Here is a 17,898-nt window from a genome sequence, read left to right as displayed (position 1 = left end):
TCCCGGCCCCCTTTACACCCAATCGCTCACAGAGCGGTGCGGAGCCCTGCGGGCCAGCGGGTGGGTGAGGCGGGGGAGAGAGAGAAAGGAAGGGGAGAGGGGAAACAGGGAGGAGAGACAGGGGAGAGGGGGAGGAAGGGGGCAAGAGAGGAAGAAGGAAGAGGGGAGGAGAGAAGGGGGGAAGGGGAGAGAGGGAGAGAGAAGAGGGGAGAGAAGAGAGTGGGGAAGGGGAGAGAGAAGAGGGGAGAGGGGAGAGAAGGGGGAAAGGGGAGAGGGAAGAGAGGGGAGGGAAGAGAGGGGAGAAGGGGAGAGAGAAGAGAGAAGGGAGAGAAGAGAGGCGAGAGGAGAGAGAGGGGAGGGAAGAGAGGGGGAGATAAAGAGAGGGGAGAAGGGGAGAGAGAAGAGGGGAGAGAAGAGAGAGGGGGGAAGGGGAGAGAGAAGAGAGGGGAGGGAAGAGAGTGGAGAAAGGGAGAGAGAAGAGAGGGGAGAGAAGAGAGAAGGGAGAGAAGAGAGGTGAGAAGAGAGAGGAGAGAGAGGGGAGGGAAGAGAGAGGGGAGATAAAGAGAGGGGAGAGAGAAGAGAGGGGAGAGAAGAGAGTGGGGAAGGGGAGAGAGAAGAGAGAGAAGAGAGAAGGAAGAGAAGAGAGAGGAAAGAAGGGAAGAGGGGAGGAAGAGAGAGTGGAGATAAAGAGAGGGGAGAACGGGAGAGAGAAGAGAGGGGAGAAGGGGAGAAAGGAGGGGAGATGGGGGAGAGAAGAGAGTGGGGAAGGGGAGAGAGGGGAGAAGGGGAGAGAGAAGAGGGGAGAGAAGAGAGTGGGGAAGGGGAGAGAGGAGAGAGGGGAGAGAAGAGAGAAGGGAGAGGAGAGGAGAGAGAAGGGAAGAGAGGGGAGATAAAGAGGGGGAGAAGGGGAGAGAGGAGAGAGGGGACGGGGGAGAGAGAAGAGAGGGAAGAGAAGAGAGAGGGGGAGGAGAGAGGGGAGAGGAGGAGGGGGGAAGAGAGGAGAGTTGCGAGAAGGGGAGAGGGAGAAAGCGGGAGAAAGGGGAAGAGGGGAGGAGAGAAAGGGAAGAGAGGAAAGGGGGAGAGGGGAGGAGAAAAAGGGGAAGGGGGAAGAGGGGAAGAGAGAAAAGGGAGAAGACAGGTGAGAAGGGGAGAGGAGGAAGGGGGAGGAGAGAGGGGAGAAGGGAGAGAGCAGGAGAAAGAGGGGAAGAAGGGAGGGGAGAAAGGAAAGAGAGGAGAGAAAGGGGAGAGGAGAGGAGAAAAAGGGGAAGAAGGGGAGAGGGGAGAGGGGGACAGGGCTCTAGCCCACAAGGATGAGATCCTCCAGATGAGGACCCCGGGGAATAAGGTTAGTCCAGGCGGCTGGGCTTGACATCTTTTCTAAAATCACTTTATTGGAATCCGTTTCCTCCGCGGACGTTTCAGACGGAAGGTGCCAGAGCCCGGGACCCTCCCCTTCCCCGCACCCCGCCAGTCCGTCCGTCCATCCGTCCGGCTCCTCCCCGTGGCTGGCTCCCCTCCGGGACCCTCCTTGACTTTGGGGGGGCCGTGGGGCGGTCCCCGAGGGGAAGCCCGGCAGGCCCACCTCCAGTCTACATCTGGAAGATCTTCCTGTTCAGTTCCGCCATCTTGTCGTCCATCCGGGCCGAAGACAGCTGGGCAGTTTTCTCCAAGGCGTCGTGGTATTTCTCCAGAGCGCTTCTCAGGGTAGAGAAGATTTCCTGGGATAGTAATAATAATAATAATTGTGGTACTCGTTAAGTGCCTGCTATGTGCCAGGCACTGCTCTGAGCGCCGGGGTAGATACCGGCTAATCGGGTCGGCCACGGTTCCCTGTCCCGCACGGGCCTCACGGTCTTCACCCCCCATTTTCCACGAGGGAAACTGAGGCCCAGAGAAGTGAAGCATCCGGCCCAAGGTCACACAGCAGATGAGTGGCGGAGTCGGGACTAGGACCCAGGTCCTTCTGCTTCTTGGAGAAGCAGCACGGCACAGAGGCTAGAGCCCGGGCCTGGGTGTCAGAATAATAATAATAATAATGGCATTTGTTAAGCGCTTACTATGTGCCAAGCACTGTTCTAAGCACTGAGGAGGTTACAAGGAGATCAGGTTGTCCCACGGGGGGGCTCACAGTCTTAACCCCCATTTTACAGATGAAGGAACTGAGGCACAGAGAAGTGAAGTGACTTGCCCAAGGTCACACAGCAGGCAATTGGAGGAGCTGGGATTTGAACCCGTGACCTCTGACTCCAAAGCCCGGGCTCTTTCCACTGAGCCACGCTGCTTCTCCAGAACCCAGAAGGTCATGGGTTCTAATCCTGGTACCGCCACTTATCAGCTGTGTGACTTTGGGCAAGTCACTTCACTTCTCTGGGCCTCAGTTCCCTCATCTGTAAACTGGGGACGAAGACCAGGAGCCCCACGGGGGACAACCTGTTCGCCTCCTAACTGCCCCCAGAGCTTAGAACAGTGCTCGGCACATTCATTCATTCAATTGTATTTATTGAGCGCTTACTGTATGCACAGCACTGGACTAAGTGCTTGGGAAGTCCAAGTTGGCCACATATAGAGGCGGTCCCTACCCAACAGCGGGCTCACATAGTAAGGGCTTAATAAATACCATCATTATTATTATTATTATTATTATTATTGAGGGAGGAGGGAAGGAGGAAGGAAAAGAAGGAGGGCGTGAGCTGGAGATGGGAACTACCATCCTGTGGGACAATGGAGTAATAATAATGATAATGATGGCATTTATTAAGCGCTTACTATGTGCCAAGCACTGTTCTAAGCGCTGGGGAGGTTACAAGGTCATCAGGTTGCCCACGTGGGGCTCACGGTCTTCATCCCCGTTTTCCAGATGGGGGAACTGAGGCCCAGGGAAGTGAAGCGACTTGCCCGAAGTCCCCCAGCTGGGAACTGGCGGACCCGGGATTTGAACCCACGCCCTCTGACTCCCAAGCCTGGGCTCTTTCCGCTGAGCCACGCCGCTTCGGGTTGTCTCGGCCCGAAGGGCGGGAGCTGGAGTGCGGTGGGAGAAGAGAGCGGCCGCGCAACGCCCGGGCGGTGTTCCACGAGCGGAGCGCTGTACTGGGCGCTCGGGAGCGGGCGGTCCTCACGAGCCGGGGACCCCCCCGCCCCGACCCCGGCCCGGCCCGGGGCTCGCTCACCTGGGACTTGAGCTTCTCCTTCTTGGTGGTGTCATGCAGGCTCTGGATGGCCACTTTCACCTTCTGGATCTCGTTGTTGATGGCCGTCACCCGCTCGCAAACGGCCCCCCGCTTCTCCTGCACTTTGTTACAGTCCCTGGGGGGTGGGAGGGTGGGGGCTGGGGGGTCATCGCGGGCCCCCCACCCCGCGGCCCCGGACTCCCAAGAGCCCGGGCTCGGGAGTCCGAGGGCGTGGGTTCTAATCCCGACTCTGCCGCTTATCAGCTTATCCCAGATTGAGCCTCTCCCTCTCGTCCCCCTCTCCATCCCCCCATCTTACCTCCTTCCCTTCCCCACAGCACCTGTATATATGTTTGTACATATTTATTACTCTATTTATTTTACTTGTACATATCTATTCTATTTATTTTACTTTGTTAGTATGTTTGGTTTTGTTCTCTGTCTCCCCCTTTTAGACTGTGAGCCCACCGTTGGGTAGGGACCGTCTCTATAAGTTGCCAACTTGGACTTCCCAAGCGCTTAGTACAGTGCTCTGCACACAGGAAGCGCTCAATAAATACGATTGACTGATTGATTGATTGATTATCAGCCGGGTGACTTTGGACAAATCACTTCATTTCTCTGGGCCTCAGTTCCCTCATCTGGAAAATGGGGGTGAAGACCGTGAGCCCCACGGGGGACAACCTGATGGCCTCGGTCACGGGGTCGCGGTCTTCATCCCCATTTGACAGATAAGGGAGGTGAGGTCCAGAGATGTCAAGTAATAATAATAATAATAATAATAGCATTTATTAAGCGCTTACTATGTGCAAAGCACTGTTCTAAGCGCTGGGGAGGTTACAAGGTGATCAGGTTGTCCCACAGGGGGCTCACAGTCCTCATCCCCATTTTCCAGATGAGGGAACTGAGGGCCAGAGAAGTGAAGTGAGTTGCCCAAAGTCACCCAGCTGACAATTGGCAGAGCGGGGATTTGAACCTCTGACCGCTGACTCCCAAGCCGGTGGTCTCTCCATTGAGCCACGCCGCTTCTCCATTTCTTAATAAAAATAATAATAATGATGGCATTTGCTAAGTGCTTACTGCGAGCAAGGCACTGTTTTAAGCGCTGGGTGGGACACAAGGTGATCAAGGTGATCAGACAGTATTCGCTAGCACGACTAAATGCCATTAACGCTGTTTTAAGCGCTGGGTGGGACATAAGGTGATCAGACAGTAATAATAATAATGACATTTATTAAGCACTTACTAGGTGCAAAGCACTGTTCTAAGCGCTGGGGAGGTTACAAGGTGATCAGGTTGTCCCACAGGGGGCTCACAGTCTTCATCCCCATTTTACAGATGAGGTCACTGAGGCCCAGAGAATAATAATAATGATGATGGCATTTATTAAGCGCTTACTATGTGCAAAGCCCTGTTCTAAGCGCTGGGGAGGTTACAAGGTGATCAGGTTGTCCCACAGGGGGCTCACAGTCTTCATCCCCATTTGACAGATGAGGTCACTGAGGCCCAGAGAAGTGAAGTGACTTGCCCAAAGTCACCCAGCTGACAATTGCTGGAGCCGGGATTTGCACCCATGACCTCAGACTCCAAAGCCCATGCTCTTTCCACTGAGCCACGCTGCTTCTCTAACTATTCACTAGCACACTAAATGCCATTAGTACGCTAGTATGCTTTTAGACGGTGAGCCCACTGTTGGGTAGGGACCGTCTCTATAATGTTGCCAACTTGGACTTCCCAAGCGCTTAGTCCAGTGCTCTGCACACAGTAAGCGCTCAATCAATACGATTGATGATGATGATGATGATGAAGAAAAACAAGCCAACCACCTCGCGACGTCCGTGCTCCCGGCGGGGGGAGACCGGGAGGCCTCAGGGGAGGAGCCCCCCCAACTCCCGCCCCCAAGCCCACCCCCGCCGCCCACCGCCGCCCTTACTCGAACACGGTGCGCTTGTACAGCTCGGCGTCCTCCTGGTTCTTGGTGATCTTGAACTGGGCCGTGGTGAGCTTCTCCTTCTTGGCGACGGTCAGCCTCTTCAGCGAGCTGCTCTCCGTGCTCAGGTTCTTCAGCTCCACTTGGCCGCTCTCGATCTGGTCCTCCAGGGCCCGGCTCTGCGGCGGCGGCGGGGGACGAGGGAATAATAACACTCATAATAATAATGATAATAACATCCGTTAAGCGCTTACTATGAGCACTGTTCTAAGCACTGGGGAGGTTACAAGGTGATCAGGTTGTCCCACGGGGGACTCACAGTCTTCACCCCCATTTTACAGATGAGGGACCAGGCACAGAGAATTATAATAATAATAATAATGATGGCATTTGTTAAGCGCTTACTATGTGCACAGCGCTGTTCTAAGCGCGGGGGAGGTTAACAAGAGAATAATAATAATAATAATGATGGCATTTGTTAAGCGCTTACTATGTGCACAGCACTGTTCTAAGCGCGGGGGAGGTTAACAAGAGAATAATAATAATGATGGCATTTGTTAAGCGCTTACTATGTGCAAAGCACTGTTCTAAGCGTTGGGGGGGATACAAGGTGATCAGGTTGTCCCATGGGGGACTCACAGTCCTCACCCCCATTTTACAGATGAGGGAACAGGCACAGAGAATAATAATAATAATAATGGCATTTGTTAAGCGCTTACTATGTGCAAAGCACTGTTCTAAGCGTTGGGGGGGGATACAAGGTGATCAGGTTGTCCCACGGGGGGCTCACAGTCTTCACCCCCATTTTACAGATGAGGGAACAGGCACAGAGAATAATAATAATAATAATAATGATGGCATTTGTTAAGCGCTTACTATGTGCACAGCGCTGTTCTAAGCGCGGGGGAGGTTAACAAGAGAATAATAATAATAATAATGATGGCATTTGTTAAGCGCTTACTATGTGCACAGCACTGTTCTAAGCGCGGGGGAGGTTAACAAGAGAATAATAATAATAATAATGATGGCATTTGTTAAGCGCTTACTATGTGCAAAGCACTGTTCTAAGCATTGGGGGGGATACAAGGTGATCAGGTTGTCCCACGGGGGGCTCACAGTCTTCACCCCCATTTTACAGATGAGGGAACAGGCACAGAGAATAATAATAATAATAATAATAATGGCATTTGTTAAGCGCTTACTATGTGCACAGCACTGTTCTAAGCGCGGGGGAGGTTAACAAGAGAATAATAATAATAATAATGATGGCATTTGTTAAGCGCTTACTATGTGCACAGCACTGTTCTAAGCGCGGGGGAGGTTAACAAGAGAATAATAATAACAATAATGATGGCATTTGTTAAGCGCTTACTACGTGCAAAGCACTGTTCTAAGCGTTGGGGGGGGATACAAGGTGATCAGGTTGTCCCATGGGGGACTCACAGTCCTCACCCCCATTTTACAGATGAGGGAACAGGCACAGAGAATAATAATAATAATAATAATGATGGCATTTGTTAAGCGCTTACTATGTGCACAGCACTGTTCTAAGCGCGGGGGAGGTTAACAAGAGAATAATAATAATAATAATGATGGCATTTGTTAAGCGCTTACTATGTGCACAGCACTGTTCTAAGCGCGGGGGAGGTTAACAAGAGAATAATAATAATAATAATGATGGCATTTGTTAAGCGCTTACTATGTGCAAAGCACTGTTCTAAGCGTTGGGGGGGATACAAGGTGATCAGGTTGTCCCATGGGGGACTCACAGTCCTCACCCCCATTTTACAGATGAGGGAACAGGCACAGAGAATAATAATAATAATAATAATGATGGCATTTGTTAAGCGCTTACTATGTGCACAGCGCTGTTCTAAGCGCGGGGGAGGTTAACAAGAGAATAATAATAATAATAATGATGGCATTTGTTAAGCGCTTACTATGTGCACAGCGCTGTTCTAAGCGCGCGGGAGGTTAACAAGAGAATAATAATAATAATAATGATGGCATTTGTTAAGCGCTTACTATGTGCAAAGCACTGTTCTAAGCGTTGGGGGGGATACAAGGTGATCAGGTTGTCCCACAGGGGACTCACAGTCTTCACCCCCATTTTACAGATGAGGGAACAGGCACAGAGAATAATAATAATAATAATGGCATTTGTTAAGCGCTTACTATGTGCACAGCACTGTTCTAAGCGCTGGGGAGGTTACAAGGTGATGAGGTTGTCCCACGGGGGACTCACAGTCTTCATCCCCATTTTACACATGAGGGAACAGGCACAGAGAATAATAATAATAATGGCATTTGTTAAGCGCTTACTATGTGCACAGAACTGTTCTAAGCACGGGGGAGGTTAACAAGGTGATGAGGTTGTCCCACGGGGGACTCACAGTCTTCACCCCATTTGACAGATGAGGGAACAGGCACAGAGAATAATAATAATAATGATAATAATAATAATGGCATTTGTTAAGCGCTTACTATGTGCAAAGCACCGTTCTAAACGCGGGGGAGGTTTACAAGGTGATCAGGTTGTCCCACGGGGGGGCTCACAGTCTTCATCCCCATTTTACAGCTGAGGGAACAGGCACAGAGAGTAATAATAATAATGATAATAATAATAATAATGGCATATATTAAGCACTATGTGCAAAGCAACAACTTGTACTTCCCAAGCGCTTAGTACAGTGCTCTGCACACAGTAAGCGTTCAATAAATACGATTGAATGAATGAATGAATACAAGGTGATCAGGCTGTCCCATGTGGGGCTCACAGTCTTCATCCCCATTTTCCAGATGAGGGAACTGAGGCCCAGAGAATAATAATAATAATAATAATAATAATAATGTTGGTATTTGTAAAGCACTTACTAGGTGCCAAGCCCTGTTCTAAGCCCTGGGGAGGTTACAAGGTGATCAGGTTGTCCCATGTGGGGCTCCCAGTCTTCACCCCCCCATTTTCCAGATGAGGGAACTGAGGCCCAGAGAGGCCAAGTGACTTGCCCAAGGTCACCCAGCTGACAAGCGGCGGAGCCGGGATTAGAACCCATGACCTCCAACTCCCCAGCCCGGGCTCTTCCCGCTGAGCCACGGCCACTTCTCAGGGAGTGGGTCGGTCTGTCATTCTAGCGTCCTCTCCGGAGCGTTTAGTCCAGTGCTTTGCACGCGGCAAGCCCTGTGCATCTAGCTTGACTTCTATTTATTCTGACGACTTGACACCTGTCCACATGTTCTGTTTTGTTGTCCGTCTCCCCCTTCTAATAATAATAATAATAATGGCATTTATTATACTCTGTGCAAAGCACTGTTCTAAGCGCTGGGGAGGTTACAAGGTGATCAGGTTGTCCCACTGGGGGCTCACAGTCCTCATCCCCATTTTACAGATGAGGGAACTGAGGCACAGAGAAGTTGGGTGACTTGCCCAAAGCCACACAGCTGACAATTGGCGGAGCTGGGATTTGAACCCATGACCTCTGACTCCAAAGCCCGGGCTCTTTCCACTGAGCCCCGCTGCTTCTAGACCGTGAGCCCGCTGTTGGGTGGGGACCGTCTCTAGATGTTGCCGAATTGGACTTCCCAAGCGCTTAGTCCAGTGCTCTGCACACGGGAAGCGCTCAGTAAATACGATTGAATGAATGAATGCGATTGAATGAATGACGGCAGATGAATGAATTGGCAGAGCTGAGATTTGAACCCACGACCTCCGACTCCAAAGCCCGGGCTCTTCCCACTGAGCCACGCTGCTTCCAGACCATGAGTCCGTTGTCGGGTCGGGACCGTCTCTCGAGGTTGCCAACTTGGACTTCGCCAGCGCTCAATCCAGTGCTCTGCACACGGGAAGCGCTCAGTAACTACGATTGAATGAATGAATGAATAAATACGATTGAATGAATGGACGGAGGATGAATGAATTGGCGGAGCCGGGATTTGAACCCACGACCTCCGACTCCAAAGCCCGGGCTCTTCCCACCGAGCCACGCTGCTTCTAGACCGTGAGTCCGTTGTCGGGTTGGGACCGTCTCTAAATGTTGCCAACTTGGGCTTCCCCAGCGCTCAGTCCAGTGCTCTGCACACGGTAAGCGCTGAATAAATACGATTGAATGAATGAATGCGATTGAATGAATGATGGCGGATGAACGAATTGGCAGAGCCAGGATTTGAACCCACGACCTCTGACTCCAAAGCCCGGGCTCTTCCTACTGAGCCACGCTGCTTCTAGACCGTGAGCCCGTTGCCGGGTCGGGACCGTCTCTCGAGGTTGCCGACTTGGACTTCCCCAGCGCTCAGTCCAGTGCTCTGCACACGGGAAGCGCTCAATAAATACGATTGAATGAATGAATGACTAAAATAAGTACGGCTGCATGAATGAATGACTAAATACGAGTGAATGAACGAACGAATGACTAAATCCGATCGAACGGATGGACGGACGGACGCGCCGGGCGGAACGGGGGAAGGAAAGGGGGGGGACGGGGTGGGGAGTCGGTCACCTCGGCCCGGATGGCGGCCGCCCTGTCCACGTTGGCGGCGAGGCTCTGCGCCTTTTTCTGGTAGGAGCGGACTTCCAGCTGGCAGGTGGGTAGACTGTCCACTAAGTCTCGGTAGGCTTCGTACTTCTCCGTCAGGCCTTGCTGCAACGGGAGAGGCCGGGGGAGCGGGCGGACCGTGAGCCCGCCGTTGCGGAGGGACCAGCTCGGCCTTCCCAAGCGCTTAGTCCAGTGCTCTGCACCCGGTAGGCGCTCAATAAATACGACGGAAGGGATGAATGAGTGCCCCGGGGTACCTTGGCCAGTTTCAGCTTCTGGACCGTCTCCTTCATCCTCTCCTTGTAGTTCTTCAGCTCCTCGGGCGATTCCACGATCTTGGCCTTCAGGGAATCCTGCTCCTCCCTCAGGGCGACCGTGGCCAGCTTGATTTCGTTCTAATGATGGTAATAATGATGAGGATCGTTTCTAATGATAATAACAACGGTGATGATGGCATTTGTTGAGCGCTTACGACGTGCCCGGCACTGTTCTAAGCGCTGGGGAGGATGCAAGGTGAGCGGGTTGTACCACGTGGGGCTCACAGGCTTCATCCCCATTTGACCGATGAGGGAACAGGCCAAGAGAATAATAATAATAATAATAATAATGGCATTTGTTAAGCGCTTACTATGTGCACAGCACTGTTCTAAGCGCTGGGGAGGATACAAAGTTGTCCCACAGGCTTCATCCCCATTTGGCCGATGAGGTAACAGGCACAGAGAACAATAATAATAATAATAATAATAATAATAATAATAATAATAATAATAATAATGGCATTTGTTAAGCACTTACTATGTGCACAGCACTGTTCTAAGCGCTGGGGAGGATACAAGGTTGTCCCACAGTCTTCATCCCCATTTGACAGATGAGGGAACAGGCACAGAGAATAATAATAATAATAATAATAATAATAATGGCATTTGTTAAGTGCTTACTATGTGCACAGCACTGTTCTAAGCGCTGGGGAGGATACAAGGTTGTCCCACGGGGGGCTCACAGGCTTCATCCCCATTTGACAGATGAGGGAACAGGCACAGAGAATAATAATAATAATGGCATTTGTTAAGCACTTACTATGTGCACAGCACTGTTCTAAGCGCTGGGGAGGATACAAGGTTGTCCCACGTGGGGCTCACAGGCTTCATCCCCATTTGACAGATGAGGGAACAGGCACACAGAATAATAATAATAATAATAATAATGGCATTTGTTAAGCACTTACTATATGCACAGCACTGTTTTAAGCGCTGGGAGGATACAAGGTTGTCCCACATGGGGCTCACAGGCTTCATCCCCGTTTGACAGACGAGGGAACAGGCACAGAGAATAAGAATAATAATGGCATTTGTTAAGCGCTTACTATGTGCCAAGCACTGTTCTAAGCACTGGGGAGGTTTACAAGGTGATCAGGTTGTCCCATGGGGGGCTCACAGTCTTCATCCCCATTTTACAGAGGAGGGAACTGAGGCCCAGAGAAGTGAAGTGACTTACCCAAAGTCACCCAGCTGACAAGTGGCAGAGCCGGAATTTGAATGCATGACCTCTGACTCCAAAGCCCAGGCTCTTTTCCTCTGAGCCATATATTAAGCGCTTACTATGTGCAAAGCCCGCCCTGTTCTAAGCGCTGGGAGGTTTACAAGGTGATCAGATTGTCCCACCGGGGATGGGCTCACAGTCTTAATCCCCATTTTCCAGAGGAGGTCACTGAGGCCCAGAGAAGTGAAGTGACTTGCCCAAAGTCACCCAGCTGACAAGCGGCGGAGCCGGGATTTGAACCCATGACCTCTGACTCCCAAGCCCGGGCTCTTTCCACTGAGCCACGCCGCTTCTCAGGGGGGAGATGAGGGTCCGGGGTCCCAAGCTCTCCACCCTCCAACAGGACACGTCCCGGCCCCGAACGGAGGCTGCTCAGACTTACTTTATTATTATTATTATTATTGTTGTTGCTAATAATAACATTCATTCATTCAATCGTATTTATTGAGCGCTTCCTGTGTGCAGAGCACTGGACTAAGCACTGTGGCATTCGCTGAGCCAGGCACTGTACTAAGAGCTGAGGTGGATACAAGCAAATCGGTTGGTCCCCCATGGGGCTTGCAGTCTCCAGCCCCGTTTTCCAGATGAGGGAACTGAGGCCCGGAGAAGTGACTTGTCCAAGGTCACCCAGCAGACAAGCGGCGGCGCCGGGATTAGAACCCATGACTCCCAAGCCCGGGCTCTAACCACTGGGGCCACGCTGCTTCTTTTGCAGGGCGAATGGATGATTTAAGAGAAGCAGCGTGGCTCAGTGGAAAGAGCCCGGGCTTGGGAGTCCGAGGTCATGGGTTCAAATTCCGACCCCACCATCTGTCAGCTGAGGGACTTAAGTCGCTTCACTTCTCTGGGCCTCAGTGACCTCATCTGTCAAATGGGGACGAAGACTGTGAGCCCCCCCCGTGGGACAACCCGATCACCTTGTAACCTCCCCGGCGCTTAGAACAGTGCTTTGCACGTAGTAAGCGCTTAATAAATGCCATCATTATTATTATTATTTTGACGGGGAGAATCAAATCTGGGGGAAAGCCCGGCCTGGGGGGATTCCTTCCGGGAAGTGGGCTGAGCGGACAAGTCCGGAGGTCCTCGGGGGCCCGGGATGGTGGGAGGCCGAGGGGGGCAGAACGGGGGTCCCCCCGCGATCATCAGGCCGTCTCTATATGTTGCCGACTTGGACTTCCCAAGCGCTTAGTCCAGTGCTCTGCACACAGTAAGCGCTCAATAAATATGATTGAATGAATGAATGAATAGGACAATAAACAGACACATTCCCTGCCCACAATGAGTTTACAGTCCAGTGGGGGACACAGACATCCTTCATTCATTCGTTCAATCGTATTTATTGAGCGCTTACTGTGTGCAGAGCACTGGACTAAGCGCTCAGGAGCTCACCCGCCCCTGATGCCATCCGGGAGTCGGTGAGGGGCACGGGGAGGGAGGGAGGCGAGAAGCCCTGACCCCTCAGCGAGTGTTTTGGGGGGGCCCGCCGACACCCTCCCCCTCCCCTCGGAGCCGGGGGGCCGGAGGTGCTCACCAAGCGTCGCGTCTTCTCCGCCACAACCGCCTTCTTCTGGGAGATCACTTCCTGCAAGCCTCCCTGGGGAAGACGGGATCGGGATGAGGTGGGGAGTGGTCGGCGGTCCGCCCGGCGCCGGGAACGTGCCTGTTCTCTTGTTCCGTTGGACCCTCCCAGGCGCTTACTACAGCGCTTGCACAAAACACAGCATCCGGAGAAGCGGCGTGGCTCAGTGGAAAGAACCCGGGCTTTGGAGTCAGAGGTCATGGGTTCAAATCCTGGCTCCGCCACTTGTCAGCTCTGTGACTTTGGGCAAGTCGCTTCACTTCTCTGGGCCTCAGTTCCCTCATCTGGAAAATGGGGATGAAGACTGTGAGCCCCCCGTGGGACAACCTGATCACCCTGTAACCTCCCTAGCGCTTAGAACAGTGCCTTGCACATAGTGAGCGCTTAATAAATGCTTTCATTATTATTATCAACTGATGGACCGAGGGGGTCTAGGGCCGCCTCCCCGGCTCAAATGTCCCAGGGTGGAGGTGGGCGGACAGGCCCAGGGTTCAAAGGCCGAGCTAGGGCCGGAGGGATGGGCGCAAAGGAACCCTTTTATCCGATAATAATGACGATAATAATAATGATGGCATTTAGTAAGCGCTTACTACGTGCAAAGCACTGTTCTAAGCGCTGGGGAGGTGACAAGGTGATTAGGTTGTCCCTCGGGGGGCTCACAGTCTTCATCCCCATTTGACAGATGAGGGAACGGAGGCCCAGAGAAGTGAAGTGACTTGCCCAAAGTCACACAGCTGACAGTTGGTGGAGCAGGGATTTGAACCCCTGACCTCTGACTCCAAAGCCCGGGCTCTTTCCACTGAGCCACGCTGCTTCTCTATGGCATTTATTCAGCGCTTACTATGTGCCAAGCACTGTTCTAAGCACTGGGGAGGTTACAAGGTGACCAGGTTGTCCCACAGGGGGCTCCCAGTCTTCACCCCCTTTTTCCAGATGAGGGAACTGAGGCACAGAGAAGTGACTTGCCCAAAGTCACACGGCTGACAAGGGATGGAGCTGGGATTTGAACCCATGACCTCTGACTCCAAAGCCCGGGCTCTTTCCACTAATAATTTTAAGTGCTTAACTATGTGCCACGCAATGTTTTAATCACTGGTCTATAATATTAAGACTAATAATAATAACGGTATTTGTTAAGTGCTTACTATGTGCCATGCCCTGTTTTAATCACTGGTCTATAATAATAACACTAATAATAGTAATAACGGTATTTGTTAAGTGCTTACTATGTGCCATGCCCTGTTTTAATCACTGGTCTATAATAATAACACTAATAATAATAATAACGGTATCTGTTAAGCGCTCAATTTATTGAGCGCTTACTGTGTGCAGAACACTGTACTAAGCACTGGGGAAGGGAAGCATAAGTTGGCAACACATAGAGACGGCCCCTACCCAACGGCGGGCTCACAGTCTAGAATCGTATTTATTGAGCGCTTACTGTGTGCAGTATTCATTCATTCATTCACATTCATTCATCCAATGGTATTTATTAATAATAATAATAATGTTGGTATTTGTTAAGCGCTTACTATGTGCAAAGCACTGTTCTAAGCGCTGGGGTAGATACAAGGTAATCAGGTTGCCCCACGTGGGGCTCCCAGTCTTCATCCCCATTTTCCAGATGAGGGAACTGAGGCCCAGAGAAGTGAAGTGACTTGCCCAAAGTCACCCAGCTGACAAGTGGCGGAGCCGGGATTTGAACCCACGACCTCCTGACTCCAAAGCCCGGGCTCTTTCCACTGAGCCACGCTGCTTCTCTTATTGAGCGCTTACTGTGCGCAGAGCACTGGACTAAGCGCTTGGGAAGTCCAAGTTGGCAACATAGAGAGACGGTCCCTACCCGACGGCGGGCTCACAGTCTAGCACTTATTGCGGGCGGGGCGCTGTACTGAGCGGTCGGGGGAGGCCGGCGCAACAGAACCGGTCGATGTAGCTTTGGTTTGTTGCTGCCCGGGTCGTCTTTGCCCAGAAACGCTGTGGGCACGTTACTCCCCTCCTCAAAAACCTCCAGTGGCTACCAATCAACCCACGCACCAGGCAGAAACTCCTCACCCTGTTGCCAACTTGTACTTTCCAAGCGCTTAGTACAGTGCTCTGCCATCATCATCATCATCATCTGATGATTTGGAGGGGTATTTACCACATGCCAGGCGCTGTAGGGGGTAGATAGGCTAGGCTAGGTAAATACCTGTTTATATGTATATATGTTTGCACATATTTATTACTCTATTTATTTTACTTGTACATATTTATTCTATTTATTTTATTTGGTTTCTATGTTTTGCTTTGTTGTCCGTCTCCCCCTTCTAGACTGTGAGCCCGCTGTTGGGTAGGGACCGTCTCTAGATGTTGCGACCTTGGACTTCCCAAGCGCTTAGTCCAGTGCTCTGCACACAGTAAGCGCTCAATAAATACGAATGAATGAATGAATGAATGAATGAATGAATCAAGGCTGTCCAGCCCCTCGCCCCCTCCTCCCTCACCTCCCTTCTCTCCTTCTCCAGCCCAGCCCGCACCCTCCGCTCCTCCGCCACTAATCTCCTCACCGTTAGGCCCCGTTCTCGCCCGTCCCGCCATCGACTCCCGGCCCACGTCCTCCCCCGGGCCCGGAATGCCCCCAATCCCTCTGCCCATCCGCCAAGCTCGCTCCCTTCCTCCCTTCAAAGCCCTACTGAGCGCTCACCTCCTCCAAGAGGCCTTCCCACACTGAGCCCCCTCCTTCCCCACAGCACCTGTATATAGGTATATATCTTTGTTCGCATTTATTAGTCTATTTATCGATTTATTCCACTGGCACAAATCTATTCTCTTTATTTTCTTTTGTTCATATGTTTGGTTTTGTTCTCCGTCTCCCCCTTCTAGGCTGTGAGCCCGCTCTTGGGCAGGGACCGTCTCTATATGTTGCCAACCTGTACTTCCCAAGCGTTTAGTCCGGTGCTCTGCACACAGTAGGCGCTCAATAAATACGATTGATGGATTGATTGATTGACTGATAAAACTGGGGGGGGGGGGGGCACGTACGGTTTTCCGGCGGAAATCCTGGTTCAGCGTCTGCTGCAGCTTCTGAATGTCGTCCGACAGGTGCTGGAACTCCGCCTGCTGCTCGGCCGGGACCGAACTGGGGCGTTGGGGGGGACGGTGGGAGGACGGGTTGGGGCGCGCCCCCCACCTCCGCCATCCCCCCCGTGCCCACCCCTTGGCTAAAAAGGATCCCGGCCCCCGGGGCCACTCACTTCAACATCTCCAGCTTCATCGCGGCCTCCTGGTTGGCGGCCTCCAGCTGGTTCTTCTTGTCCAGCGAGGATTTCTGGAGGGGGACGGCTTGTCGGGGTCGGACCCCCGCCCCACGGACCCCCCCCCGGCTCGTCGTGGACGGGAAGGGGCATCTACTATCAAGCCCCGTGGCGAGAGAGTCGGAGGATGTGGGTTCTAATCCCGGCTCCGCCAGTCGTGTCTGCTGGGTGACCCTGGGCAAGTCACTTAAATAATAACAATAATAATGATGGCATTTATTAAGCACTTACTATGTGCCAAGCACTGTTCTAAGCGCGGGGCAGGTTACAAGGTGATCAGGTTGGCCCACATGGGGCTCACAGTCTCAATCCCCATCTTATAGACAATAATAATAATAATGATGGCATTTAATGAAGACCATGAGCTCCCCGTGGGACAACCTGATTACTTTGTAGCCTCCCCAGCGCTTAGAACGGTGCTTGGCACATAGTAAGCGCTTAATAAATGCCATTATTATTAAGTCACTTCACTTCTGTGTGCCTCAGTTACCTCATCTGTAAAATGTGGATTAAGACCGTGAGCCCTCCCGTGGGACAACCTGATTACTTTGTAACCTCCCCAGCGCTTAGAACAGTGCTTGGCACATAGTAAGTGCTTAATAAATGCCATTATTATTATTATTGAGTCACTTCACTTCTCTGGGCCTCAGTGACCTCATCTGTCAAATGGGGATTAAGACTGTGAGCCCACCGTGGGACAACCTGATTACTTTGTAACCTCCCCAGCGCTTAGAACGGTGCTTGGCACATAGTAAGCGCTTAATAAATGCCATTATTATTATTATTAATAAATACGACTGAATGACCGGCTGAAGGATGGACTGATCGCCCCTTCGGACGCCGGGCCCCGCCCGAGGGGGAGAGCCGCCCCCCCCCCCCCCCCCCCCCGGCCCCGGCATCGCCTCACGTGTCTCCAGAGCAGCTCCAGGTAGGCTTCCCGGTGGGTTTCTCGGAAGTGGATGAAGTTGATGATGCCACTGAGGAACCGGCTGGTCCGTTTCCCCTCTGCAACTCCCCGGGGGTCACGGTTGGCGATGGGGGAGACGCCATCCGCCTGCCACCCCCAAAGCCCCCCTCGAAAGAGCCGCCGGGGAGCCCAACTTGTCCTTCCCAAGCGCTTAGTCCAGTGCTCTGCACCCACACTGAGCCCCCTCCTTCCTCCCCCCCTCCCCCCCCATCTGTGTGTGTGTGTATATATATATATATATATATATCAATAAATACGATTGATTATGTATGTATATATGTATATATATATATACATACATATATCAATCAATCAATCAATCATATTTATTGAGCGCTTACTGTGTGCAGAGCACTGTACTAAGCACTTGGGAAGTACAAGTTGGCAACATATAGAGACAGTCCCTACCCAACGGTGGGCTCACAGTCTAAAAGGGGGAATAATATATATATAATATATATGATTGTAGGGATTTATTACTCGATTTATTTTACTTGTACATATTTATTCTACCTATTTTATTGTGGTAATATGTTTAGTTTTGTTGTCCGTCTCCCCCTTCTAGACCGTGAGCCCGCTGTTGGGTAGGGACCGTCTCTAAATGTCGCCGACTTGGACTTCCCAAGCGCTTAGTACAGTGCTCTGCACACAGTGAGCGCTCCAATATATATATGTTTGTACGGATTTATTACTCGATTTATTTTACTTGTACATATTTATTCTACCTATTTTATTGTGTTAATATGCTTTGTTTTGTTCTCCGTCTCCCCCTTCTAGCCTGTGAGCCCCCCGTTGGGTAGGGACCGTCTCCAGATGTTGCCAACTTGGACTTCCCAAGCGCTTAGTACAGTGCTCTGCACACAGTGAGTGCTCCTATATATATATTATAAT

The 17,898-nt window shown here is 51.6% G+C and overlaps 1 protein-coding gene across 2 annotated transcripts in view; it reads right to left on the bottom strand.

Moving 5' to 3' along the window:
- NUF2 (NUF2 component of NDC80 kinetochore complex) overlaps positions 1 to 17,898 on the bottom strand; it is a 31,576-nt gene that overhangs the window by 3,000 nt on the left and 10,678 nt on the right. Inside the window, exons 6-14 of one of the 2 annotated variants that reach the window (XM_038757909.1) lie at positions 16,948 to 17,045; positions 15,981 to 16,054; positions 15,769 to 15,865; positions 12,697 to 12,759; positions 9,884 to 10,021; positions 9,591 to 9,731; positions 5,101 to 5,276; positions 3,168 to 3,303; positions 1,583 to 1,718 (exon numbers count right to left, since the gene is read on the bottom strand). In XM_038757909.1, coding sequence (XP_038613837.1) covers positions 1,590 to 1,718; positions 3,168 to 3,303; positions 5,101 to 5,276; positions 9,591 to 9,731; positions 9,884 to 10,021; positions 12,697 to 12,759; positions 15,769 to 15,865; positions 15,981 to 16,054; positions 16,948 to 17,045 — 1,052 coding nt within the window. In that variant the 3' untranslated portion in view covers positions 1,583 to 1,589. Of the gene's footprint in view, positions 1 to 1,388; positions 1,719 to 3,167; positions 3,304 to 5,100; positions 5,277 to 9,590; positions 9,732 to 9,883; positions 10,022 to 12,696; positions 12,760 to 15,768; positions 15,866 to 15,980; positions 16,055 to 16,947; positions 17,046 to 17,898 lie in introns of those variants that run through there. The other variant, XM_038757908.1, reaches the window with a different exon arrangement.

The sequence above is a fragment of the Tachyglossus aculeatus genome, chromosome 16 (genome assembly GCF_015852505.1).
Source record: "Tachyglossus aculeatus isolate mTacAcu1 chromosome 16, mTacAcu1.pri, whole genome shotgun sequence".
NCBI lineage: Eukaryota > Metazoa > Chordata > Mammalia > Monotremata > Tachyglossidae > Tachyglossus > Tachyglossus aculeatus.
The sequence above is the reverse complement of the archived record's forward strand: the minus strand, read 5'-3'. Positions and strand labels throughout refer to the sequence as shown.